The 12,237-nt window shown below is 54.0% G+C and overlaps 1 protein-coding gene across 1 annotated transcript in view; it reads left to right on the top strand.

Moving 5' to 3' along the window:
- The window catches only part of Sptbn5 (spectrin beta, non-erythrocytic 5), a 36,512-nt gene extending 28,978 nt beyond the window's left edge, over positions 1–7,534 (top strand). Inside the window, exons 45-60 of the mRNA XM_032903986.1 lie at positions 36–113; positions 660–832; positions 1,677–1,767; positions 1,866–2,012; positions 2,707–2,844; positions 2,934–3,190; positions 3,290–3,476; positions 3,701–3,913; positions 4,725–4,921; positions 5,049–5,253; positions 5,492–5,686; positions 5,861–6,022; positions 6,283–6,500; positions 6,629–6,818; positions 6,979–7,155; positions 7,265–7,534. Coding sequence (XP_032759877.1) covers positions 36–113; positions 660–832; positions 1,677–1,767; positions 1,866–2,012; positions 2,707–2,844; positions 2,934–3,190; positions 3,290–3,476; positions 3,701–3,913; positions 4,725–4,921; positions 5,049–5,253; positions 5,492–5,686; positions 5,861–6,022; positions 6,283–6,500; positions 6,629–6,818; positions 6,979–7,155; positions 7,265–7,429 — 2,793 coding nt within the window. The 3' untranslated portion in view covers positions 7,430–7,534. The remainder of the gene's footprint in view (positions 1–35; positions 114–659; positions 833–1,676; positions 1,768–1,865; positions 2,013–2,706; positions 2,845–2,933; positions 3,191–3,289; positions 3,477–3,700; positions 3,914–4,724; positions 4,922–5,048; positions 5,254–5,491; positions 5,687–5,860; positions 6,023–6,282; positions 6,501–6,628; positions 6,819–6,978; positions 7,156–7,264) is intronic.
- The last annotated feature ends 4,703 nt before the right edge of the window (positions 7,535–12,237 follow it).

The raw sequence follows: 12,237 nt of genomic DNA, 5'->3' as shown, positions 1-12,237 counted from the left end.
GGCCCTGCTGAGCTTCTCTTGTCCTTTCTCACCAGCTGTTTCTGAGCTCTGTGGAAAAGGCAGAACACTGGCTTGACAGTGAAGAGGCCTCCCTGACTTGTGAGGAAGTGGCGGTAAGTGTCCCACAGGGGTGGGTAGGACAGATGAGACCGGTCAAGCTAGCCAGAACATCAAGTTCTCTGGGTTAAAGTCTTTCCCACCACTGAGCAGTTTCCATCAGTCCTAAGTGATAGCGTCCATAGTGTGTCTCCTAGGAGCCAAGGGAATGGGCTTAGAGCCTGGCTGGTCGCTCCCTCTGATCTCTTTCCTACCACTTTTCTTGCCTGACTTCCTTCCAACATCACCCCAACACCAGTAACAGATATGTGTAACTAACTCACAGGGGCCTGGGACAATAATGAGTAAGACATAGGTCTTACTCAGAGCATAGAGTCACATGAGAGGGCACTGCTCAGTCTGCCCTGGAGATGGATACTAGACGTTGTCCAAGTGTGTCCTCATCCTAAAGTCATAGGCAGCCTTGTGGGCTTTAAATAATGCCCACAGGAGAGCAACCACTTTGTAGAAAGGGTTTGTTAGGCTAGCTCTAGAGGGAAACAGATAGTTCAGGGTGGAGCGGTGGCAACCCTATAATTAGCATGGGTCCCCACTTCCACCAGGACCCTTTGGTCACTGTGGAGATCCTTCTGTCAAAGCACAAGAGACGTGAGCAGGGCCTGAAGGTACAGGCTGAAAAGATCAGTGCACTGGAGGCCACGGCCCATAGCCTGCACCAGGGTGGACACTCTGAGGCCCACAGCGTCCTGGACAGATGTCAGGCCCTACTCCTGAGGTACCTGTGGCTCTGGAATGGTGGGAACTGGGGGTGAGCTAGTGTGGGCATCCATTACCCAAGCCCTTCCCTTCCTCTGGTTCTTCCAAGCCACCTCTCAGGCCCCTTGCTCTTCCTTACTTCAGGCGGACTTCCCTGGGTACTCAGGAAGGCTAAGTAGACACACGGCATGTTGGTTTGCCAGCTCTGTTACCTTAAGTGGGACCGGTGGACCCAGTCAACCCCAGCACAATGTCATTGATCTTTCCCTCTTACGGCTTGTGTCACTTCAATGTAGTCCCCCAGCTCCATGCCCTTTGGCGTGGGCGTTAACACCAGTGAGGGAAACTGCTGATGAGGAACTGTTCATGCACTGTGGGGTGGAGGTGTTAGAACTTTAGTCAGTACACTGAATACATTGGTTCAGAGATACATATCTAGAATATATAAACTAATACCTAATGTAGTTTGTATATATCAAACATTTAACATGAAGTTCAAGAAGAAGGTGTTAGAGGGTTTCTTTGGATTATAGGATTCTCCTATGTCCTTGCATAGTCTTCCCTTGTGTCCAACCTTAACCTCCTTACACAGTAATACCTGTCCTCTCAGATTTGGGCTGACCAATCTCCAAAAACACTTGCATTCTGAGAGTGGGTTGCATCACGAACGTAAGTGACACCAATATGGAGAGGAAGCATATGTGTCTTTGTTTCAAAGGAACAGATCCAGGTCCTTGTGATATGGATCATGAAAGGCCACACATACACACATGCAGGAGAGAGGGGGAGGGGAAGAGGGAGGGCGAGGGATAAGATCCAGTCCTGGTGGTGGAGCTTGGGGGTCCACGAGACTCTTCTTGCAGGATGGAGGCACTCACAGAGCAAGCGAGGGCCCGGGGACGACAGCTGGAGGAGCTGCAGAAGCTTCGGAAATTTTTGCAGGATTCCAACGAGGTTCCCTTTGCTTGGGCTGAGAGGGTCGTGGGGGTGCACCTTCTGCAGGGGCTCTCCAGAGGTTAGAGAAAGGACACCTTGGCTCTCCCGTGCGTCAGGTAGCTACATGGCTGAGGGAGAAGAACCTGGTGGCTCTGGATGAGGGTCAGCAGGACCCAACCACGATGCAAGCACAGTTGCAGCAGCAGCAGAATTTGCAGGCTGAGCTGGATGCCAGTGTTCACCAGCGGCAGGAGCTCCAGATGGTAAACTTCCAGGGGCCTTGGGGGCCACAGCCTAGCCCCCAACATCCCTGCAGCTGGCTTTGAATCACAGTATTGACAACCAGTGTCTGCCCCATGCTTTCTGTGTACAGGCACTGTGCTAGGTAACATTCAATAATTTTATGGAAAATATATTGAAACATCTGGAACTCAAGATGTCAAAACAGTATCTTTTTTTTTTCTTTTTCTCTCCCGCCCCCCCTTTTTTTTAAACATTTCTTTTCTACCTGGAAAGGAATCCTGACCCCAAGCTGATTACTCCTATCAAATGTTTTATAAGTAGTTCATGCTAGGTTACCTCACTTAATCAATAATCATTGCACCTCCGTTGCATGGAGGACAAACAGATTAAGAAACGTGTGAGGCTGGTTAGGGCCCATGCCCATGATGTCAGCACTGGTGGCCATGGTAAGTTAGACGCGGCCTGGTGTGGTGTGGGTCATCCTAGTTCTGGCAATCACAGACAGTGCTGAGCAGCAAGTGTGAGGCTAGCCTGGGCAGTGTGGTGAGAGCCTGTCTCAGAAAAAGGTGGGTGGGTGCTTAGACCCTGGGAGGAAAGAAGGAATGGAAATCTGTCCCATGTCACAGTCAGCTTGCAGAGGCTGCAGCTGTGGGGCTGGTCATTGACACCGTGGTACCAGCATCCTCAGTCATGTATGTATGATGTATGATATAGGAGGGGCAAAAGCTGCTACAAGGGGGGCACCCGGCCTCAGAGACCATCCGGGGGCAACTGGAAGAATTAGGAGGCCTCTGGGCTGAGCTGCAGACCAACTGCCAGAGGAAGATGGCCAGACTACAGGGGGCCTCCAAGGTGAGACGATAGGCTATGAAGCAGCTCACTGGACAGGACCCTAGGACTCAGCACCCCACTCTCTTATGCTCACCTATGTTCTGTTCTAGGTCCTGCATCTGCAGAGGATGCTGAGGGAACTGAAGAACTGGCTGGAGCCCATGGAAGCAGAGCTGAGAGCCCCTGTCAGAAGCCAGGACCTGCCTAGAGTGGGCGAGCTCCTGGGTGCCCAGGAGGAGCTAGAAGCAGCCGTGGATAGGCAGGCCAGGCAAGTGCAGGAGCTGCAGGGCCAGGCCCAAGCCTGCTTTCAGGAAGGCCACTGCCTCGCCAAAGATGTGGAAGAGCAAGCCGGGCAGCTGCTTCAGAGGTATATCGTCCGGGCCCCTGGTTTGATATTTTGTCTTCCTTTGCCTCCTTCCTTGGAAGAAAATTAGTTTCAACACTGGCCCTTCTGGTTCTCTTTTAGGTTTCAGGGCCTTTGGGGGCCCCTACAAGAGCGCAGGGCATCCCTGGAGGCCCAAAGGCTCCTCTTACAGTTCTTTAGGGATGTTGATGAGGAAATGGCTTGGGTTCAGGAGAAGTTGCCCTCTGCTACAGCCCAAGACTACGGTCAGAGCCTGGGCACTGTGCGCCACCTGCAGGAGAAACACCAGGTGCTAGCCCAGGCGGGGAGACTGGGGCAGGGCAGCCCCAGAGGAGAGGCTCATGGGCCAGGGCCAGGGCACTGTGGACCAGCACAGCCTCTGCGTTGAGGAACACCTATTTTCTTTGGAAATCCTGGGATGGGAATTCCTTGTACGTCTGTAGGGTCCAATGAATCATCAGGGTGTGGGTTCCTCAGTTTTCTAACACATCCCTGGCCCTTCCTCCTTTGCAGAATTTAGAGAATGAGATCAGTAACCACAAGGCTCTGAGCCAGGTGGTGACAGGTACAGGACACAAGCTTGTACAGGCGGGACACTTTGCCGCTGAAGAGGTGGCCGCCCGGGTGCAGCAGCTGGAGGTGGCTCTAAACCACCTAGAGACAGAGGCAGCACGGAGGGGGAGGATGCTGCAGCAGGCCCTGGAGGCCCAGCAGACTTTGGTGGAGGTGAGAGGGGTGCTGTGGGGTGAGGAGATGTCAGAAGTGGCTGAGAACCCTGGGACTTTATGGGACTGAAAGATGCCTCCCAGGGCAGCCCGAGCTATGCCTCCCCTGCCTTCTCCAGCACCTCACTTTCACTGTTTCTTCCGAACTTGGGGTTTTCAGCTAGAACTTTATGTCAGAATCGCCTGGAACCTTCCCCTTGCAATTACATCTGAGCTACCTCACAAACTAAATGCATGACAATGTAAGCACCCAGGAGAGGAGAGTAAGACCCTATCTCAAAAAAGCAAACAAAAACACCTCAAAAGTAATTAGAAGCCAGGGATAGTGGCCCGTGCTTGTGAGTCCGGTATGCAGAAAGCAGACACAGGAGGATGACCACTTCAAGTTCCAGGCCAACCAAGGCCTATATAGCGAGACCCTGTCTCACAACAAGATAAAAAGTAATAAACGATGAGAAACAAAGTAAGGATTGTTGGCTAAACTTGCTTTTATTAAACCAAGTAGCAACACTGTCTCTGGGGAGCAAAAATAAGTCATCTTTGTTTTACATGAAGAAAAAGGAAAGAATCACCTGGAACCCTAAAAAATGCTGCCATTTGTGGTCCTTCCAGTACAGTGAGAGTCTTTTGGGAGGTGTTAGGAAGGACCTAGGAGGGCTCTCCAGGCAATTTCCCTCATGAAACTGACTGAGGGCACCTCCTGCAATCCTACCCCATCTACCCTAACTCCCACTCTGAATCCCAAGGTTCCCCAACCCTCAAACTGAAGTCCTGGGCCTTAGAAAACTAATCCCCGTTGTTATACTGCCCAGCTCCTGGAAGCTGGATCCTGGCTAGCTGAACGGGGCCACATTCTGGACAGCGAGGACCTGGGCCAGGATGCTGAGGCCACACAGGCTCTTTTGAGGCACCTGGAGGCCACCACAAGAGACTTGGAGGGGTTCAGCAGTCGCATTGAGCAGCTACAACAAACAGTAGCCCTTCTGGAGAGTGAGCAGAGCCCAGGCAGGTAGGCTCGAGCCACACTCTTCCTGGAGAGGAGCAGAGATAAGGGTGCCCCTGTCAGCGGCAGAGGAAGCTAGTCCAGTCTGGAGAAGGAGGGATGCAGCCTATGCTGTCCTTTCTTCCTGTCAAAGTCCTAGGGTGCTGGCCCAGTTGCAGGCTGTGAGAGAGGCCCATGCACAGCTGTTGCAGAGAGCAGAAGGCAGGGGGCAAGCACTGCGTGAGCAGCTACACCTATACCAACTAGAGCAAGAGGCCTTGCTCCTGGATGCCTGGCTGACCACCAAGCTGACTGTCGCTGAGTCCCAGGACTATGGGCAGGATCTAGAAGGCATCAAGGTGGGTTAGCCCTCGGTAGACCCAGAGAATAGGGAAGAGGCTTCCTTAGGCAAGGAAGATATATGTTTGAGAATGGGAGATTCTGAGGGGTGAACAAGGATCCTGGAGGGGTGTCACTAGAAGAGTCTGCAGTTCTAGAACTCTAGGGCTAAGTGATGTTGGGGACACTGGTGTTGCCAGGCTCTTAGCTTCCAGGGCTGCCAGCAGAAGCTCTACATGCCTGCCTCACCCCTCCTAGGTACTGGAAGACATGTTTGATGCTTTCAACAGAGAAGTCCAGAGCCTGGGCCAGGCCAAGATGCAGACCCTGAGGGAGCTGATGGCTTCCCTAGAAAGAGGGGCACCCAGGTTCTATCCCCAGATTCAAGCTCAGAAGTGTCGCGTCCAGGCCACTTGGGAGAGGCTGAACAAGGCAATCAAAGCCCGTACAGAGGTAGGCCATGTTTCGGGGCATATGGAGCCGTGGAGCACAGTACAGCCCCAACAGGCCCACACACACACACACACTCACACACACACACACACACACACACACACACACACACACACACACACACACACACACACACACACACACACACACACACACCCCTCAATTCTTACTCAGAACCTGGCAGCAGCCCGTGATCTCCGGAGCTTTGAGCAGGCCGCCTCAGAGCTCCAGGGTTGGATGCAGGAGACTACCACCCTGCTGGAAGGAGAGTTCCGAGTCCATGACCTGTCGTCTGCACAGCCCCTGCTGCAGCAGCAGCAGCAAAGGCGTCTTCAGGTAAAGGCCTTGCCCAAAGCTGCTCACCTCGGCCCCACTCCTGCGGGCATAAGGCAAAAGACCTGTGTGCCTCAGTCCCTCATCAGAGCTGATGGGCAATGGCCTCACCTGAGACTTCCCCTGAGCCACTTCTGCAGGGTACCAAACCACTCTCCTGTGGCCCAAGGAACTTAGAACAGGTTTTAAGAAGGAGGGGTCTCCACAGGCCAGGGGCTACTGAACGGGGAGCAGGCCAGTGCAACATCACGTTCTGGTTGCAGAGAGAAGTGAGGGTTATTGAAAACGAGGTGTCGAGAGTACAGACGGAGGCCCATAGGCTCGGCCAGCACCACCCTGTGGCTCAGGGGAGCCTTGGTGAGTGGCTCACCAAGGTGCAGGGCGCCTGGGCCAACCTGGAGGCCAAAGTCCAGGAATGGAGCCAGAAACTGCTGCAGGCTACCCAGGGCCACACCTTTCTTGGGAGCTGCCGGGAATTGCTGTAAGTAGGGGTCTGTACTGCTAGCGGAGCTCTGCCTATCCTGATGTTTGGGGGAGTAGCACTTGCAGCCCTTGTCCCCCAGGCTGCCTCACCAGCTCTGTTAGTAGCTCTGTTTCCTTGCCTGGCAGAGTGTGGGCTCAGGAGAAGCAGGAGCTGCTTTCCTCAGAGAAGCAGGCTGGGGATGTGGTGGGGGCCCAGCAGCTCCTTGAGCAGCATGAGGAGCTGGAGCAAGAAATCCAGGAATGCTGCCTTCAAGCCCAGAACGCACGGCAGGAAGGGCAGCGACTGCTGGACAACGGCCATTTCATGTCCCTAGAGGTGTGAGCACAGAGCATGGGACGAGCCTCACTGCTGAGGCCTAGCAGCCCAAGGGGGGTTGAGGAAAGCGGAGAAAGCAGACGCTTGGCTTGGCTCTCCTGCTAGCCCTGGCTCCCCAGATGGGAGCTCCGCCCAGGCTGTCAAACCACCCTTCCTGCAGGTGGCAGAGTGTATGCAGGAGCTGGAAAGACACGCGCAGGAGCTTCAGGTAGCCTGGGCCCTGCGTGGACAACGCTTGGAGCAGAACCGGAGCCTGCAACAGCTGCGGCAGAGGCTGGAGCTGGCTGAGGCCTGGCTGGCCTCCTGTGAGTGCCTGCTGCTGGACCCCAGCTGTGGGGTAAGAGGGGACAGGCCCTGCTGTTCTCGGTTCACTGGCCCTTGGGCTAAGCCTGGAGGAGAGCTGGCACCCCAGAACTGATCCACACACACTGACTCACTCCTCTCAGCACTCGGTGTTGGATGTGGAACGTCTGCTCTACAGACAAGAGGGCTTGGAAAAGCTGCTGGCAGCCCACGAGGAAAAGTTCACCCAGCTTCAGGTGATGACTGAGGTTCGAGGGCTGGAGGAAGGGAGGCTGGGTATACTGAGAAGAGGCCCTGAGGCTTGTTAGGTGGGACAGTTGGTTAAACTACAAGTTAGGGCTCCGTAGGGCAGCAGGGCCTTGTGGAGTCTTCCTCAGGGCTTTTCCCTTAGGAAAGCAAGGATTGGTTAATCCTTGCCCCCCAGGGCTCCCGTGGGTGAGTGAGGAGGGATAGATGATTTCAGAGCAGAAGCATGATCAAAGAAGGGACCAGCACTCTTGGAGCGGGAGAGAACAGGAGAGGACTCATGTTTGAACACTACGGCTGAGATAAAGGAACTGTAGCCTTCTGTCCCCACTGGACTACCATTTCCTCCCTGGAGTATGTGGCCAGGTCACAGGGGCACAGGTGTCCAGAGTCCACACTCTGGAGCAGGCCAGGGACCAGAAGTGCTGGGGGCCACAAGGAATGAGGAGTGGGTGTCTCCCTTCTTGACTCTGCTGAGCCTGACATCTGGACCCCCATCTTGTATTTTCAGGAGGCAAAGGGTGCTCATGTCATGGAGGCGTCTGTGGAACTTAACCAGCAGCCTCCCACAGAAGGGAGGCAGGTGCGTGCTAACTCTGACTGCAGGCAATTCCATACTCAGCAGCCATCTGGGCCTGGCACTGTGGCCCCCAGTAGACTCCTACATAACCTCCTGGGTGGTCTCAGAGAGGGCTGTCGCTTCTATCCACGGAAGAGGAAAGGGGAAGAGAGGGGGCTTACCCCTACCCGCTTTGGTTGCCCTGTCTGAGCCCACCTCTTCCCCGTGAGAATTGTAGGCAGTCCTTTTCCTAGAAGAGTCTGAGGCCTGGCCTGGAGCCTTTTCCCTGTCTTCCCCGCAGCCCGGTACCAGCTTTTGGACCAGCAGCCATGGGATCTTGGCAAGGGGAGCCTCGAGCCTATTCTCAGATGTGAGGAAAGTGGAAGTGCCAAGTGGCATTGGGGTAAGAGACCTCAGGTAACCAGTAGCACTTCAGGAGGGGAAAGCTGGGGGTCCTGTGACCCCAGCACCTCATCTCTCCCCAGGAGCTGCCTTATGCATCCCCCCTTGTACCTGAGGAAACTGAATGTGAGAGACTGGAGGACAGAAAGCAGACTTTCTTCCCAAGGTGAGGCTTGCAGATCTGACTGGAGAGCAAACTTAGTTGGGGCTGCACGCAGAGATCCAGCAGGAAGCTGACTGCGGCCAGGTTAGAAGGCAGGCTGAGTAGAACTGAGGTCTGTTAGCAGTGCTGTCTGAAAAGCAGGCTGCAGTCTGGCAGCCAGCCTTGGGTAGCATGGCAGGTGGGCTGTAGAAGGGAGGAGGGGATGCTTGGGGCCCCAGGTTCCCAGTGTTGTATCTTACGGAGCTATGAGCTTTCAATCAGTATCTCTAATGTCTAGAAAGTGGGACTTGCTGTTTTTCTCAAAGAACTCTAGGGCTGGAGAGATGGCTCAGGGATTAAGAGCACTGGATGTTCTTCTAGAGGTCCTGAGTTCAATTCCCAGCAACCACATGGTGGCTCACAGCCATCTGTAATGGGATCTGATGCCCTCTTCTGGTGTGTCTGAAGACAGCTATAGTGTACTCATATAAATAAAATAAATCTTTAAAAAAAATAAGAACTCTACGCAGCTAAAAACAAACAAACAAAACAAAACAAAACAAAACAAAAAAACCTCGGCCAGACACAGATAATTAGATAAAGATTGTTTTGTCCAGTCCCCTTTGGAGCCTGTACCGACCCCCTAACCCCAGTCCCCACTCCTTCCATCCAGGTACTGTGTGGGTTCTGTTCCTTTCTAGCCTCACAGGCTGTGTTAACTCCAAATGCTATAGGTCTTGATTGGTCTGGACTGTGACCAAGCCCAGTCCTATTAACAGGAAGAATGTGCGGAACCCTTTGCCACTGGTGCCTTCCTCATGCGTCTGCTGGGTTCTCTGCAGAGTGATGGGGGTTCCAGGGGTTCCTCCCTGTGCCTTGGTCCTAGCTCCCCTCTTCACTGTCATCACTCCCACTCCCATTGCTCTCACCTTTTTTTTTTTTTTCCAGAATCCCAAAGGGACCCTGAATGTCCCCACCTCCCTGCACTGGGGTCTCTGTGGGGAGCTCTCAGGGAGTCTGAGCGCTGAGCCACACTGCAGCACCAGAGTAGAAGGCATTCAGGGCCCACGCAGCATGGCCCCTAGTCCCTGGGACAGGGACACAGCTTCTAGGAAGGCACAGCCTTAGGCAGCATGCACTGCTGCCTCTGGCTCTACAGCCTAGAACCCAAGGCCAGGTTCCCTGAGGGCAAGGAAGCTGTGCTCAACTGGTGGAGCGGGTTTTTCTCTACTGAGTGGGCTGGTGAGGCCCCACATGGAGACCCTTGCCCCCACCTCCCAGAGAGAGAGCTGGGAACCATCACACCTGCACTGAGCTGACAGCAGAACTCAGGCTTTGCCCAGACTCCAGGAACATGCTATCACAGGGACTCACTCCACCCAGGCTCCAGGAACATGCTATCACAGGGACTCAATATACCCAGGCTTCAGGAACATGCTATCACAGGGACTCACTCCACCCAGGCTCCAGGAACATGCTATCACAGGGACTCACTCCACCCAGGCTCCAGGAACATGCTATCACAGGGACTCACTCCACCCAGGCTCCAGGAACATGCTATCACAGGGACTCACTCCACCCAGGCTCCAGGAACATGCTATCACAGGGACTCACTCCACCCAGGCTCCAGGAACATGCTCTCACAGGGACTCACTCCACCCAGGCTCCAGGAACATGCTCTCACAGGGACTCACTCCACCCAGGCTCCAGGAACATGCTATCACAGGGACTCACTCCACCCAGGCTCCAGGAACATGCTATCACAGGGACTCACTCCACCCAGGCTCCAGGAACATGCTATCACAGGGACTCACTCCACCCAGGCTCCAGGAACATGCTATCACAGGGACTCACTCCACCCAGGCTCCAGGAACATGCTATCACAGGGACTCACTCCACCTAGGCCCCAGGAACATGCTATCACAGGGACTCACTCCACCCAGGCTCCAGGAACATGCTATCACAGGGACTCACTCCACCCAGGCTCCAGGAACATGCTATCACAGGGACTCACTCCACCCAGGCTCCAGGAACATGCTATCACAGGGACTCACTCCACCCAGGCTCCAGGGAACATGCTATGCTCTCACAGGGACTCACTCCACCCAGGCTCCAGGAACATGCTCTCACAGGGACTCACTCCACCCAGGCTCCAGGAACATGCTATCACAGGGACTCACTCCACCCAGGCTCCAGGAACATGCTCTCACAGGGACTCACTCCACCCAGGCTCCAGGAACATGCTATCACAGGGACTCACTCCACCCAGGCTCCAGGAACATGCTATCACAGGGACTCACTCCACCTTCCCCCTCGTCTCCCCACCTTCTGTACCTAGGGAACCCTTGCTAGTGACAGGTCCTATCCCCCAAAAGCTCCACATGCTGATACCGCTCTGGCCATTCCCCAGTCAAGAGTCTCTCTGGGTGTCCACTCCACACACCATTGGATGCTCCCCTGGATTGTCTGCCCCAAGTCCTTACTCTCGAACTTCACTTCTTTGCTCTCCTAGACATCTGAGACAGCGCCTCTGTTCTCTAGCTTCATCCTGTCTTGACTCTGTCCCTGATCCTGGGGGAACGCAGGGTCAAGGTGTCAGCATGCCCAGGCCAATGGCAAGAGGTATGATGGCTAAGGGATTAGGCAGATTGAACATAGGTTCTTCTTTGGCATCCTCAGCCTCTCGTGGATCCTGGCTTCATGCTCAGCCATGCCTTTCCTATCTCCAAGTCAAGGGGCTTCAGACCCTAAGAATTGGGGCACCTGGGGCTTATAGAACCTCTTCTATATGTGAACACCCCCTGCACCCCAACAAAGGTCCCCAGGTCTAGTCATATACATCTAGACTGAGGCACGCCTGTGTGGCTGAAGGAACTCCTGTAGGTGACAGCCACAGCTGTGGTCTCTGGCACAGCCACCCTCTCTTCTGCAACTCCTGAACTCCAGCTTGATGCTGATGTACAGAAGACGGAACAGAACTTGTACTACACACATCAGTTTCTGGTAGTCCTTGGAGTGAACTGAGGGCGTGTACTTTACCACTGAGATATATCCTTTTAAGATTTATTTATTTTATATTTGTGAGTACACTGTAGCTGTCTTCAGACACACCAGAAGAGGGCATCAGATCTCATTACAGATGGTTGTGAGCCACCATTGGTTGCTGGGAATTGAACTCAGGTCCTATAGAAGTGCAGTCAGTGCTCTAACCACTGAGCCATCTCTCCAGCTGCTACTCCCCCGCCCCGCCCTCCCGCCCCTCAGGTATCTTTTACTTTACAGCTAACTAAATTGTGGCCTTGAACTCACTCTTGTAGCCCAGGCTGGCTTTGAACTTGTACTCTTCCTGACTCAGTCTCCTCAGTAGCTGGGATTAGAGGCCTATGCTACCTGGCCCAGCTTATAGTGGCTTCTGGTGGTGCCGGAACAAACAGGCTGACAGAGCTTGTTGGATCATGAGAATCAACATTGTTACACCTCACTCATCTCAGCCTCTGGTAGCTAGCTGCTGAACCACACCTAAGCTAGGAGAAGGTGGGATGTTCCAGGGAGGGAGAGGGCTAGACACCATGTTTAGGGAAGATTCTATGGTGTTTGGTTCCTAATCTCTGTTTTCCCAACAGGTCTAAACCTTGAAATGAATCCTGAGCCAACACCAACCCTCGGGGCTACCGGTGGAGACACAGCCTGGGAACCACTTAACTACTGCCCATGGCTGCTCAGGACCAGTGTGGGGAACACAGATCCTGTCAGAGGATAAGCAGCAC

This window comes from Rattus rattus, chromosome 5, assembly GCF_011064425.1.
Source record: "Rattus rattus isolate New Zealand chromosome 5, Rrattus_CSIRO_v1, whole genome shotgun sequence".
In the NCBI taxonomy this organism is placed as follows: domain Eukaryota; kingdom Metazoa; phylum Chordata; class Mammalia; order Rodentia; family Muridae; genus Rattus; species Rattus rattus.
The sequence above is the reverse complement of the archived record's forward strand: the minus strand, read 5'-3'. Positions and strand labels throughout refer to the sequence as shown.